The sequence below is a fragment of the Apium graveolens genome, chromosome 5, assembly GCF_009905375.1.
Source record: "Apium graveolens cultivar Ventura chromosome 5, ASM990537v1, whole genome shotgun sequence".
Taxonomy (NCBI): Eukaryota; Viridiplantae; Streptophyta; class Magnoliopsida; order Apiales; family Apiaceae; genus Apium; species Apium graveolens.
The window spans coordinates 184,210,566-184,224,731 of NC_133651.1; the positions used below are offsets into that span (position 1 = coordinate 184,210,566).

Below are 14,166 nucleotides of genomic sequence, written 5' to 3' on the forward strand. Positions count from 1 at the left end.
CGACAGAAGCAGCCTAGGCAGTGGCAGAATCGTCAGCAGGGGCAGAGCCGTTACTCAGTATATGAGGGAAACCCCAATATGATTCCAGTGGCTCCTTGTGCTACATGTGGGGGACATCATCCAGGTAGAGCTTGTTACAGACAGACTGGGGCTTGTTTATTGTGTGGTAGCATGTCCCATAGGGCAAAAGATTGCACAGTGTCACGCAACCCTGGTGGAGGAGGAGCTGCATTGACGGCAAATCAGGCATCAGCTAATTCAGGTACCGTTTCAGGAACACTTCTTGTTGGTAGACGTGATGCTTATGTGTTATTTGATACTGGTTCGACCCATTCTGTTGTGTCTTTATCGTTTGTTCGTCATCTTGGCGTTACACCTTCATTATTATATCCTCATGTCTATTTCTACCCCGATGGGAAATTCTGTTGTTATTTTTGATGTATATCGAGAGTGTCCGATAGCTGTTGGAGATAGAAATTGTAAGATTAACTTGCTTCCGATGGAGATGCATGACTTTGATATTATTTTGGGCATGGATTGGTTGAGTGAACATCGTGCCACAATTGATTGTCAAGGAAAAAGGGTGATCTTTGGGGATGCAGATAAACCAGATTTTGTATACCAAGGGTCTCAGCCGAAAGGGGAGGTTAAATTAATTTCCACTCTAAAGGCGAGCAAACTTTTATCTAAGGGTTGTGATGGCTACCTTGCTTTCGTCAAGGATATATCGAAGGATGAACCTCACATCGAGGATTATCCAGTTGTGAAGGAGTATGAAGATGTGTTCCCCGATAAGCTACCAGGTTTGCCACCACACAGAGAGGTGGAGTTTACTATTGAACTAGTTCTGGGTGCTGAGCCTATTTCCAAGACGCCTTACCGTATGGCACCACTTGAGTTACAAGAATTGAAGGAGCAGCTACAAGAGTTGTTGGATAGGGGATTCATCAGGCCAAGTGTGTCTCCGTGGGGCGCTCCTATATTATTTGTGAAGAAGAAGTATGGTTCCATGAGATTGTGCATTGACTATAGGGAGTTGAATAAGGTGACTGTCAGAAACAGGTATCCTTTGCCACGCATTAATGACTTGTTTGATCAGTTACAAGGGGAGAAGTACTTTTCAAAGATAGATTTGAGGTCAGGTTACCACCAGTTACGAGTTAGGGATGAGAATATTCCGAAGACTGAATTTCGTACTCGTTATGGTCATTATGAGTTTCTCGTGATGTCCTTTGGGTTGACGAATGCACCAGCGGTATTTATGGATTTGATGAATCGGGTCTTTCATGATTATCTGGATAAATTCGTGGTGGTTTTTATCGATGATATCTTGATATACTCTATGAGCAGAGAGGAGCATGAAGAGCATTTACGTATTGTCCTTGAAATTTTGAGGGAGAAGAAGTTGTTTGCAAAATTTTCCAAGTGTGAATTCTGGTTGGAGGAAGTGGCATTCTTGGGGCATATTGTGTCTAGTAGGGGCATTGAGTTGGATCCTGCGAAAGTTGAGGCTATTACTAATTGGCCCAGACCTAGCAATGTGACGGAGGTGAGGAGTTTCTTGGGTTTGGCAGGTTACTACTGGCGTTTTGTGGAAGGTTTCTCTTCTATAGCTTTGCCATTGACTCAACTAATGAGTAAGGGAATTAAGTTCGAGTGGAATGATGATCGTGAGAAGAGCTTTCAAGAGTTAAAGAAGAGATTGGTGTTAACTCCAATACTTGTGTTGCCATCAGGAAGTGGAGGTTTTCAGGTTTATAGTGATGCTTCCAAGAGAGGATTGGGGTGTGTTCATATGCAGCATGGGAAAATGATTTCTTACGCCTCTAGGCAACTTAAACCTTATGAGGTGAACTATCCTACCCATGACTTGGAGTTAGCGGCTGTGGTATTTGCTTTGAAGATCTTGAGACGCTATCTTTATGGAGAGACTTGTGACATCTTTACTGATCACAAGAGTCTCAAATACATCTTTACTCAGAAGGAGCTTAACATGAGGCAGCGAAGGTGGCTTGAACTTCTTAAGGATTATGATGCAAATATTCAGTACCATCCAGGGAAGGCGAATGTAGTGGCGGATGCTCTTAGTAGGAAGAACTTGGGTAGTGTTGCATCTCTCATTACTCAGCCGAACCTTATTTCAGATTTGGAGCGATTGGGTGTTGAATTGTATGTCAGAGGGTCGGGAGGTAGCATTGCAAGTTTGAAAGTGGAACCAAATCTTATTTCAAGGGTTAAGGAAGCTCAGAAGAGTGATACGGGTTTAAAAGCTATTAGATCTGAGGTGGTAGGTGGAAAGCAAACACATTTTCGTGTTGATGAGGAAGGTGTGATATGGTTGGGTGGAAAATTGTGTGTTACTACAGACCCGATAATTCGCGAGGAAATTTTAAAAGAGGCTCATAGTTCTTCATTCTCTATCCATCCAGGTTCCACCAAGATGTATAGGGATTTGAAGAAGCACTTTTGGTGGAGTGGAATGAAGGGAGATATAGCAGAATTTGTGAGAAAATGTCTTACATGTCAACAAGTGAAGATAGACCATCAGAGGCCTAGTGGATTGTTGCAGCAACTAGATATTCCAGTTTGGAAGTGGGAAAACATTATTATGGATTTTGTGACTCATTTACCGAGGGCTTTCAAGAAGAACGATGTCATATGGGTGGTGGTTGATAGACTTACTAAGTCCGCTCACTTCTTGCCTATTAGAGAGACTACTCCTATTCATGAGTTGACAGAGATTTTTCAGCGAGATATTGTTAGACTTCATGGTGTGCCTGTGTCGATAGTTTCTGACAGAGATACGAGGTTTACATCACATTTTTGGAAGGGATTCCAGCAAGCTTGGGGTACGAGGCTTAATTTTAGTACAGCTTATCATCCGCAGACTGATGGACAGTCAGAGAGGACGATTCAGACATTGGAGGATATGTTGAGGGCTTGCGCATTAGAGTGAACAGGTGATTGGGATAAGTACCTGTATCTGGTTGAGTTTGCGTACAATAATAGTTGGCACGCGAGTATTGGTATGCCACCATTTGAGGCTTTGTATGGTAGGAGGTGTAGGGCACCATCTTGTTGGGATGAGGTTGGTGAGAGAGTCATTGAAGGGCCAGAGTTGGTTAGAATCACTAATGAGAAGGTGGAGAAAGTTAAAGAAAGTTTAAAGGAAGCTCGATCTCGTCAAAAGAGTTATGCGGATCAACATCGGAAGTTTGGTGGATTTGAGCCAGGTGATCATGTGTTCTTGAAGGTGTCTCCTTATAAGGGTGTGAAGCGTTTTGGTATGAAGGGAAAGCTTAGTCCGAGATATGTTGGACCTTTTGATGTTATGGAGAAAGTTGGGGAAGTATCTTATAGAGTTGCGTTGCCGCCACAACTATCTCATGTGCATAATGTGTTTCATGTGTCGGTGTTAAGGGGATACAAATATCATCCATTACACGTAGTTCAGTATCCATTGCATAAGATTAGAGAGGATCTTTCGTGTGAGGAAGAAGCCGAGGCTATCTTAGCTCGAGAAGAGCGAGTTTTGAGGAAGAACACCATTCCGTTTGTGAAAGTTTTGTGGAAAAATCATTCTTAGAGAGAGGCTACTTGGGAATTAGAAGAATCTATTCGCGAGAAATATCCGTATTTATTCGATTCAGGTACGAGTATTTAGTTTCGATTGATTCCGTGGACGGAATCCTTTTTAAGGGGGTATATATGTAATATACGTGAAATTTTATAATAATAATAATAATAGAAGTGAAGAATTTGATTTAATTTAGAATAAGAGTTATAAAATAATTTATTTTGATTTGGTAATTAGATTAGAAAAAGGAGTGATACATGATCTATATATATAATCAGCACGTCTCTTAAACAAGATTCACACATTATTATCAAAACCCTGAAATTTAATAAGCGGCCGAGGTGGAAAAAAAAACAAAAACAGTGAAGAGGTAGTGGATTCCCCAGAGAAGAGTAAGGCAGAGCAAAGTAGAGAGAGGCAAGGGACTAATAACGAAGATAGATTGTCATAGCTTTAGAGTAAATCAAAAAGGTATTCTTTTATGTGTCATATGGTTGAGAATATCATACACGCAATTCTTGTAGTATATTATTAGGTTAATATAATATTTGCTTTTGTTATTCGCGTGCTAGGTTCTACAGCATCAACATCAACAAAGAATAAGTTTTAAGAATATTATATTATCTACATCATCTTGTGTGTGGCGTTCCCCTGTGTGTGTTTCTTTTATCACTTATCTTGTATATCAATTTAATGGTCTCTAGTTTATTCAAGGTGTGTTTTCATATTTTCTTAACCATTAATATCATGCGGTGATTATTTTAATATAAGTTTATTTCATAATTAAATATTATTTTAGTTTGTTCTTTGATACATGATTTTATTTTATTTTTTCCCAAAGATTGTGCTAGCTGAGTTGTGTAATCAATGATATGTCTTGTAATTTACATCATAAAATATATAAATTAGATGTATATTTTGAGTCGTTAAAATTATGTAAGTTACTATATAAAAAGAATGTGAGCTATGTCACGTTTAGGTGAGGATGTACATATTTAAGGCCAAACATACGTTATTTAAATAAGTATTTATTTTGCTTAGTTTTATTATGACTTGTATTATTAGTAAATTAATAGAGTAATATGTTGTTATATTATTATTTGGTCAGGTGATTAATTGGTCAGGTAGTACATGTCCTCTCAATTTTAATACTATGTCGGGGACTTATACATTTTGGGGTAATAGTTAGTTTATCAATTAAATTATTTACATGATCACCTTTTCGTATGGCAATAGACTAGAATACAATGATGTAATTTTGTTCAGCCTAGTGATTATCATGTGTCAAAACTGTATTGTATAGGTTAGTTACATGATTAAAGGTTACATAAATAGATTTTAAGTAGTAATGATTAATTATTAAATGATTAAATAAAATGCATATTAATCATAAATTATAATTTTGTATTTAGATTGCGGGTCGGAGATTTACCGGATTGTTTGCGGATCTTGATAGTATTTTAGTTTCGATATTCCAGGTACAGATTCTGTCCCCCTTTTTATTCAGTGCTACTCCTCTTTTTCATTATATTTATTTGATTCGTTCCGTTCTACTTTCTGCTCGTATCGTTAATATTTGCGTTGATCATTTTAATTTCCGGAAATTATTTTAAAAATTGATTTTGAAAATTTAGATATCTGTTTATGCGGTTTTCAAAAATTATTTATGACACCCACCTACTTTGGAAATTTGTATCATTTGTCTCGGGTGAGTTTTAAATTTTGCGAGAATATTTATTTTGAACCCTTAGTGTGATTTAGGGTATACCGAGTAAATCAGCTGTAGGGGTACTACAACCATGTCATTGCGGCACCAGTGACATGACACTTCCGTGACAGTGTGATTGTTCACGGCGTATCCTTCTGTTAGCTCTTGGGAGGAGCTTTTGCGCATTTGATATTTGTTTCAGGATACGTGGGTACACCTAGAGTTTGATTTGTGATTTGATTTATGGTGATGTTGTATATGCCGTACACGTTATCCATTCTGTTCCACACATTAGGTACCCTATGGTGTGTGTATTTGTATGTGTTTTGATCTCGGTATGAAATATCCTAGCCCTTGTTGCTTCAGCCTTACTTATTTTTAAAATTGTTGTTTTATTATAAATTGCTGATTATTTATATCTGATCTCTTGTTTTATAAATTGTAATTTCAAATCCGTACTGGGCATTTGGCTCATACCGTATTCTTTTTCTGGCAGGTGCATAGGGGGATCCGGGACTGTGTGATGGAGAGCTACCCCTTATTATGATTAAGATTTTGGACTTTATCAGTATTTAGATTTAATTATTTATTTTGAGAATTCAGAATCGATATTATTGGTTTAGACATTTTGGAGATTTAATATTATTTTAGAAATTTTAGATTGTTAAATTATTGTTAGAAACATATTAGTGCTCTGTTTGCAAGGTTTATGGATTATAAGTAATATCTTAATCTAGACTAATGCGAGGTTGGTTGACTGACAAGAGTAGAGTATGAATCAATTTTCATGAAACCCTGGATGGAGTTTATTGAGGTTGTTTGGTGTTTTTTCTTTAGTTCTAAAACCTGTTTTTTACCTGAGTACTTGTGTACAAGTTTATATTTTTTGACAAATATAACGTATAGACTTATAAATAAATTCTCTTAGTATATATAGAAAAAAATTGAGTCTACCTAGGGGCCTTATATGTATATGTATATAACCAAAATGTTATTTGTGTATGTAAAATAGTTCAAAATATCTGAAAATAATAACCCAAAATATGGAAAATATCCCAAAATGCCATACTATAGGCTTTGCTTTTTATTTTTGTTAGTTTTCAAATAGCTATCACCTTACTTAGAGTAAAGGTCTTTTTCGTACATTACATAAAGTTGAATCCAACTTTTTTGTTTTTTTCTTATTTTGTGTTTTTGTTGTTGTATTGTTTAGAAGTATGGAAATACTATTTAAAGTTACGTTTTTTTATATTTTTTTATTTAATATTTTTTAAATTTAAAAGTATACCATAATTTACCAATTTTTAAAATTTCAGGGTTTAACAAGGCTATTTAGGGTTTAGGAGCCTAAACCCTAATTTAAGCTATAGACCACAAATGTAAATTTTAAATTAAATAATTTTAAAATTTAAGAGTGTAACTTAAATTAATAATTTTTAATATTTTAGGATTTATCAATTATCTTTAGAGTTTTAGAAATAATTTAAATAAATTTTTAATTTTAGAATTTAACAATATTTTATTTGTGTTTAAAAATATATATTTTTTTATAAAATAAATTATGTGCAAACTGGTACATAAAATAATTTAAAATTTTAATAATTTTTAACATTTTTAGGATTTAGCAATTACTTTTTGGGTTTTAAAAATAATTTAAATAAAATTTTAATATTATAGAATTTAATGATATTTAATTTGGCTTTAAAAATATTTATTTTAAAAAAATTATTTATGTATAAAACACTACATAAAATAATGTGTTGGGGTCAAAACTTACCAGCACCATAAAAAAAGAATTACACACTAATCCTACACACAATTATAGCTAGACTTCTATGTTAGAGAAAGTGTAATAAATATCAGAGAAAGTGTAATAAATTGATATTACAACAACTCACAAGATAGATATGTGATACAAAATTTTTTTGCTACTAATTATGTTTTTAAGCATAGACATTTTTTATTTACACAAATTAAAGAACAATCTTTAAACCAAAACTTTTACATCCAAATTCACACAACACAACTATAAATACAATATGTCATAAAACATTCTTTAGAAAGAAAATTATTAACAATTAATTAATTAAGTAAGACTTAAAAATTTCTTCCTCCCTTGATTGAAAACATGATTATAAATCATTTTTTGTTATTTTGAATAATATTCAAAGATTTTGAATAATCTTTTAAAATTCAAATTTTCATTCGTTTCCTCTATAATATTTTCTTCTGTATATCGTGTGAAAATTATTAATGTTATTTGTTCATATTTTTGATTTTTTGAAAAAATATTCTTAATCTTCCTGTATTTGGAATTTTAGAAAATAAAATACTTTTTAAAAGAGAAAATTTATTCAAGAAAATGATAAATCATTGAAAGCTGACTTTATATTTCATAATAAAGTTATTTTTCAAATTTGATATTTTCTCACAGTTCATAATAGCAAAATAACAAAAAATATGATACAGATATTAACTTAATATATTTCTTATTTTTTTCTTATCTTTAAAGAGATTAAATTTTACTATTTACTAAAATGAGCAGTGAGAATATAATTTCTAATAAAAAAACATAAGAAATTTTTTGCACAAAAACTTATTTGATGAATTTTTTTCCTGAGAAAACTCTTCTTTATAGTTTTTTTGAAATCAATAATTATTTATGAGTATTTTGGAGAAATTATTACTACTCCAGTACCCCTTGGCATCGGAGTAATATTGTTTTCATAATTTTTTTAAAAATATTATAAACAATTATTTTGTGATAAATGATAATTTAACCTGAAAAATAAATAGAATTCCGGCAAATAAACTTGGGATGGGACTGAATGAAAAGGGGGGGAAGGGTTCAAGGTGAAGGAAAAAAAACGAACACCATTTCCATGGACGCTTCAACACCAACGCAGCAGGCCAAGAAGAGAGGTCGACCTAAGAGCTCTAAATCCAAGGAGGAAAGAGATGCTAAAACTACAACTACAACTACAACTACAACTACAACTAGTAGTAGTGGTGGTGCGGTTAAAATGAGAGGCGGTGGTGACAAAAAGGTTGCTGCTGTGGATGATAAGTACACTCAGTGGAAGGTCTTGATTCCTGTTCTCTATGATTGGTTTGCTAATCACAATCTCATATGGCCTTCTCTCTCTTGCCGGTATCCCCCCGTCTCTCATCTCTCTCTCTCTCTCTCTCGCTCTCTCTCTCTCTCTCTCTATATATATATATATATGCCTTCTAATTCACCCCCTCTCTCTCATTTGTGTATTTAGGGCTTCTGATTCTCTCTCTCTCTCTCTCTCTCTTTTATGTATCTAGGGCTTCTGATTGACCCTTTTTATTTTTATTGCTTTGGCTTTGTTATCAGTGGGTTAACCATTTTAGTTGGTGTTGTAGCTAAAATGTACAATTAGATTACGAAATGATTACTTCAATGCATACATATAATTAAATTGTAAAATGCAACAATTGGATGCTTGCTTCTAAATTTAACAACTTTTGAATGGGAAAGTTTAAATATTATTTTTTTCCTAGGTTGTTTTGAGCTAGCAATTGTTCTGCAAATTAGGTGGTTGTTTTCAAGTTCAAAACAAGGTTTATTTTGTTATAATCTTGTAGTTTTTAGAGCGGAGTTGTAATTTTGACAAGCATAATGTTAAATAGGTAATTTTGGTCTATAACTGTTTTGCATACACTTTTATGTTTTCTAGGGGCGGGGGAGGGTGTAAGATATATTGTGCTGAAACAATAACAGACAAAGTCACATGACATAACACCTGCATGAGCATGTTTCGTCTTTAGCATAGGGGTTGCTACTTATTTTCCTTGAAGTTCCCTATTGTATTTGGTTGCGGGGTATCAATTTTGGTAAAACTATATAGAGCTGTATTTCTTTGTATGTATATCTAGTTATAATTTATAAAAGCCTCTAAATTTATCTAGTTTGATAAGATTACTTAAGACTTTAGAGTTTTTCCATAAGCTTTACCAGAGTTAGTTGAATGCTTAAATTCAAACTAAAATTTTTAATTCATGTTTTGTACTTTGTACTTGTATGGCCTATTTATGCGCAGGTGGGGTCCTGTGCTTGAAGAAGCAAATCAAAAGAATCGCCAACGGATATACCTTTCTGAACAGGTATAAAATTCATCTCTTTATGGTGCTTATACAACTTAAATGATACTCATGCTAGTATCTTAAGCTCGTCCGGAAGCTTCTAAAACTGATATCTTCTTTATCCTTTCTGATTTATATCTATTTTCAAAATTGTGCTGTACGTTTTCATGAAATTTCAGGGTCTAGGAATTAGTGCACTTAAAAAAGTCATTTTCTCTTCAGTTGAGCAGAGTAAGCAATAGTTTCATCTAGGTCTTCATATGCATTTAATACGTGTGTATCTTTTCAGTACTGCAGTTCTGTCAAGTATTTATATGTTGGTGACATGGTGTTTGTGGTTCAACTTTTTTAGCATTAACCTGCCTTGAGCATGAGGATCTCACCCCCTTGTACATTCTGATTGGGGTTGGCATAATGCTTTTTCAAGATCTCTTTTTCTTTCAATTTTGATTTAATTTCTAATATTTTGAAGCCCAAAGCACGTTTGTTTTGTTAAATTAGTATTTGGAAAGATTGAAGCAACAAGTCCATAACTCCATCTTGTAACATGTTCATGCTCCCATCTAATTAATATCTCTGTGCGTTTTGTAGACTGACGGTAGCGTCCCAAATACTCTGGTTATTGCAAATTGTGAGGTGGTTAAGAAAAGGGTTGCAGCAGGAGATCACATTGCGAATGTAATGTTTTCCCTTACTTTGTCCCTCCGCCCTGTTTCTATCTTTTCGTGATACAGTATACCAACATCTTACGTCATCTAAATAATCATTTGAAAATTTACAGTTCAGTGAGGAATCACGCTCACCATTCGTGAAGAAGTACAAAACTATCATACATCCCGGAGAGGTGTGTATCCACAATTGTACTTATTAAGTAAATTATAGTTTTGTTTTATATGTTTGTCTGTCTGTAGTTCTGTTAATATCCCTTTTTTGTTTGTATCTGTATTTTGTTCTATTAGTGGACTTCTGCTCCCTAAGAGCATCTCCAATGGGTGGCGCCAACCGAATGAGCCAAATATACCAAATCATCACAATATTTTCTCTTTCTCCTCTTGTACTTTTGGTACCTTTCTTATCAATATTTGTTCCAGCGGTTGGCAACCAAAGTTGCCAAAATATTCATGCATTATGTTTTTTTAAAGCCAGATAGGAAGTTATTCATGCATTATGCATTATGTGTTTGGTAGTGATGTTTGTATTTTTCCCATTTTGGGAGGGTGCGAAAGGGTTCCAAACTTTGGCTACATTGGTCGGCAGCCCTAAGCCTCCGATGGGTTTCCAACAAGAGTGCCATGCCACATCAAGCCTCATGGCATTTTGGCACCGTAGTGGAGATGCTCTACCTCCCCTTTCTGGAGACTAGAGCCTTTGAAACATTACATCAACAACTTGTGTAATTTTATTCTCATCACATGCATTAGATTTAGATTTCTATAATGGATTAATTTTCATTTAGAACTTTTATGGATACATGGTAGTTCCTATACATCCTCATACATTTGTTGAAACACAGATATTACTGCTTCGATGCAAGGACACCTGACCTCAGATACCAGTAACACTTTATATGTTTGTTTTGCGGTAATTACTTTGATTTTGTGTTGCAGGTGAACAGGATTAGGGAGTTTCCCCAGTATAATAGCATTATAGCAACACATACAGACTGTCCCGAGGTAATTACTGGGTTCTTATCAAGAGGGTCATTTTTACGAGTCATCAAATTGTCTTAAATTCCGGGTCTTAGACATATGTTTTCTCAGTATAAATGGTTAGTGAAGGTGTTATTTATCAACAACACTGGGAGACTTTACATTATATTTATTCTTTTATGAGATCCCTTATTCACCTAATAATGGGTACTTGGTCGTATTTTGTTAAGAAAGTATTGTCATCTTTAGAACAATTACTTAGTAAGTACTTTCTTTGATGTTAATTGTATCAGGTTCTCATATGGGATATTGAGGCTCAAACAAATCGCCATGCGGTTTTTGGAGCTGCTGAGTCTCGCCCAGATCTGGTGTGTACCCTTCCTCCAAACTTAATATACATTGTTGTCTTATTGCTCCACACTTATCATGTGTCTTTGGCATGTACTAGATATTTTCACTATGATAGTTGAAAAACTGTTTGTTGAGTCCCGTTGGTATTTGTATGAAAAATTGAGGTTAATCTCCAAGATCTTTAACGTTATAGAATAGAGAGGATGTACCTACTATAAGCTACAGAACTAAAGTGTAGGCATTTTTCTGCATACTGACTGTTGTTCCTGTGTTTGTGAACTATATTAGTACACTAGATACTGCACATAAAAACTATTGCAAGGTAAAAATTTTCCTGGGTGCTCAGATGCTAAAGCTACTGCGCTCTGTATAGGTACTGACTGGTCACGAGGATAATGCAGAGTATGCCCTTGCGATGTCCCCAACTGAGCCATATGTGCTGTCTGGAGGTTGGAAGTTCTTACTGTTTTTTCATTTAAAAACCATATGGCTAATTTTTTTTTTATCATTTAAATTAAACTTCTCTCAAATAGAAATGATTGTCATTATATTGTCCTGTTTTAACAAGCGCCTTGATGTGAGAGCTTAAATTTGTTTCCTTTCTGTACTGATAGCATGGAAACAAAGTTTTCTCTATTTGAAAACTGTATAATCATTTTTACTGATGAGACATGGTTGCATTATACTACTAATGACATATCTTTCATGGCAGGGAAAGACAAAAATGTAATTTTGTGGAGTTTGCTGGATCATATATCCGCAGCTTCTGGTGGGTCAATCATTAAAGCTGCTGAAAACCCTTCTATTGCACCTCGTGGGATATTCAAAGGCCACGAGGATACTGTGGAAGATGTGCAATTTTGCCCATCAAGGTAAATTTTTATACTTGGCTATGTTTTCCAGGATGCAGTGTCTTTATTTTTAACTAAATACTAGCTTACTGTCTGTGCAATGCACGGGTCTCAGTTAATATTTATATAATTTCATTAAATTTTATATAATTTCATTAAATTTTATATAAATAACTGAATACTAAATAATGATAATATAACTATAATTTCACTGTGTATAATTTCAAGTTAAGTTCAAATAGTATAAGTAGTATATGATTGATGAAATCTTATTCATAAATAATAATGTAAATTTTTGTTGTTGGTGAGATTAGAACCTGAAAACTTATATGTATCTATAAATAATAATATAAATATTTGTTGTAAGGGGATTCGAACATGAGAACTTATATGTATCTTTAAATATAATAATATAAATGTTTGTTGTTGACGGGATTCGAACCTGGGAACTTGTGAAGTGTAACTTTTTAGTATTTGGTCTGATGGCTCTGATTATTTGATGAAGAGGATCTGACGGTCGTGATTGAAGGGGATAACCAAAATGACGGGTTAACCAAACTATAAATTATACCCCATTCTGGTTATTATAGTATAGTATAGATTAGTTAGAAGTTCGTAATTTTTTTGAGAGATTGCTACTAAGCCCATAACACTTATTTGTTTCTCATATTCAGTGGTTTTCTTCAATCATCTATATATTTTAGTGCCTTCTTATTATTCTGACATTTTCTTAACAATGATGAAGTGCACAGGAATTTTGCAGCGTCGGAGATGATTCTTGCCTAATACTGTGGGATGAACGAACTGGTTCCAACCCTGTCATTAAGGTCAGATATGTTGATTGTGGTAAAAAAAATGCTAAATCTCTGCTTCTTTTGCAAAAGGCATTGTAGATATGCGATTCACTGTTCTTGTAGCTTCGTAATAGTTTTCAGATACTCCTTGATTACAGTTTGAGATCAAGTATGGCCTTTTCAGTTTTTATGATCGAGTCCGGAGTCCCGGACACTTCCAGCCGAGTCCGAGTAACATAGGTTATGTATGATTGAGCTTTGAAACTTGGAAATACAAGCATAAATTGCTTTGAGATGTATGGTAATATCAACCAAATCCTAATATGGATCTTTATGCTGTCCAAAATTCTTTTTTTTATGTTGTAAATGTTACATGCGACTAAAGAAGATGTTAGTGTTCATGTTTCTTCATTTTTATCAAGGATTGTAAGTTACCATTTGCAATAAGCATAGAATTTTACTACATTGCAATACGCATTAACTTTCCCTAGTATAAAGGTTTGATGCTACACCTAGTTTCAATTTTTGTGATCGGTCAACTCTGAACACTTAAATGAAATTCAGCATATTCATGTCCTGTCTCAATATAGTTGATTACTTTCACCTGATGCCCAATCTCGTCTTACACTAGGTTTCATTAATCTGCACTGAAGTTTGGCGTGCTCCTTAGTTTGGTCTATCAATGCAATTCTTATGATCAACAGTCTTTAAGGGGTGCTAACTTTGCCAAATTATCCCGAATATTAAAAACTGTGTGCAGGATCCAATTATGAACTTTCATGTTGTGGACTCACCAAACTGTACACTCTTGAACTTCATATTAATCTTTCCTGACGTTAGTGATCCTCCTTTCTGCTTTTGGTGATAGGTTGAGAAGGCCCACAATGCTGATGTTCACTGTGTTGATTGGAACCCTCTCGACATAAACCTTATTCTTACTGGGTATATAGTATTTCCTTGTTATTTTGTTCTCATTGTTTATCTACAAAATTAGTATTTTCTTATGCCGGTGTGCTGCTTGCCTCTGTCCCTTTCGCATTGGTGCAAGATTTAGGTGCTTTTGTTCTATACTTTTTCAGGTCTGCGGATCATTCTGTCTGCATGTTTGATCGCCGAAATCTCGGGT

General features: G+C 34.3%; 1 protein-coding gene across 2 annotated transcripts in view; it reads left to right on the forward strand.

The window, feature by feature from the left end:
* The first annotated feature begins 8,087 nt into the window (after nt 1-8,087).
* The window catches only part of LOC141724659 (WD-40 repeat-containing protein MSI4-like), a 14,231-nt gene continuing 8,152 nt past the window's right edge, over nt 8,088-14,166 (forward strand). Inside the window, exons 1-11 of one of the 2 annotated variants that reach the window (XM_074526875.1) lie at nt 8,088-8,436; nt 9,353-9,416; nt 9,987-10,073; nt 10,177-10,239; nt 11,003-11,068; nt 11,338-11,412; nt 11,769-11,844; nt 12,108-12,267; nt 12,992-13,073; nt 13,909-13,982; nt 14,120-14,166. The exon at nt 14,120-14,166 is cut by the window's right edge and continues 50 nt beyond it. In XM_074526875.1, coding sequence (XP_074382976.1) covers nt 8,114-8,436; nt 9,353-9,416; nt 9,987-10,073; nt 10,177-10,239; nt 11,003-11,068; nt 11,338-11,412; nt 11,769-11,844; nt 12,108-12,267; nt 12,992-13,073; nt 13,909-13,982; nt 14,120-14,166 — 1,117 coding nt within the window. In that variant the 5' untranslated portion in view covers nt 8,088-8,113. The remainder of the gene's footprint in view (nt 8,437-9,352; nt 9,417-9,986; nt 10,074-10,176; nt 10,240-11,002; nt 11,069-11,337; nt 11,413-11,768; nt 11,845-12,107; nt 12,268-12,991; nt 13,074-13,908; nt 13,983-14,119) is intronic. The other variant, XM_074526874.1, reaches the window with a different exon arrangement.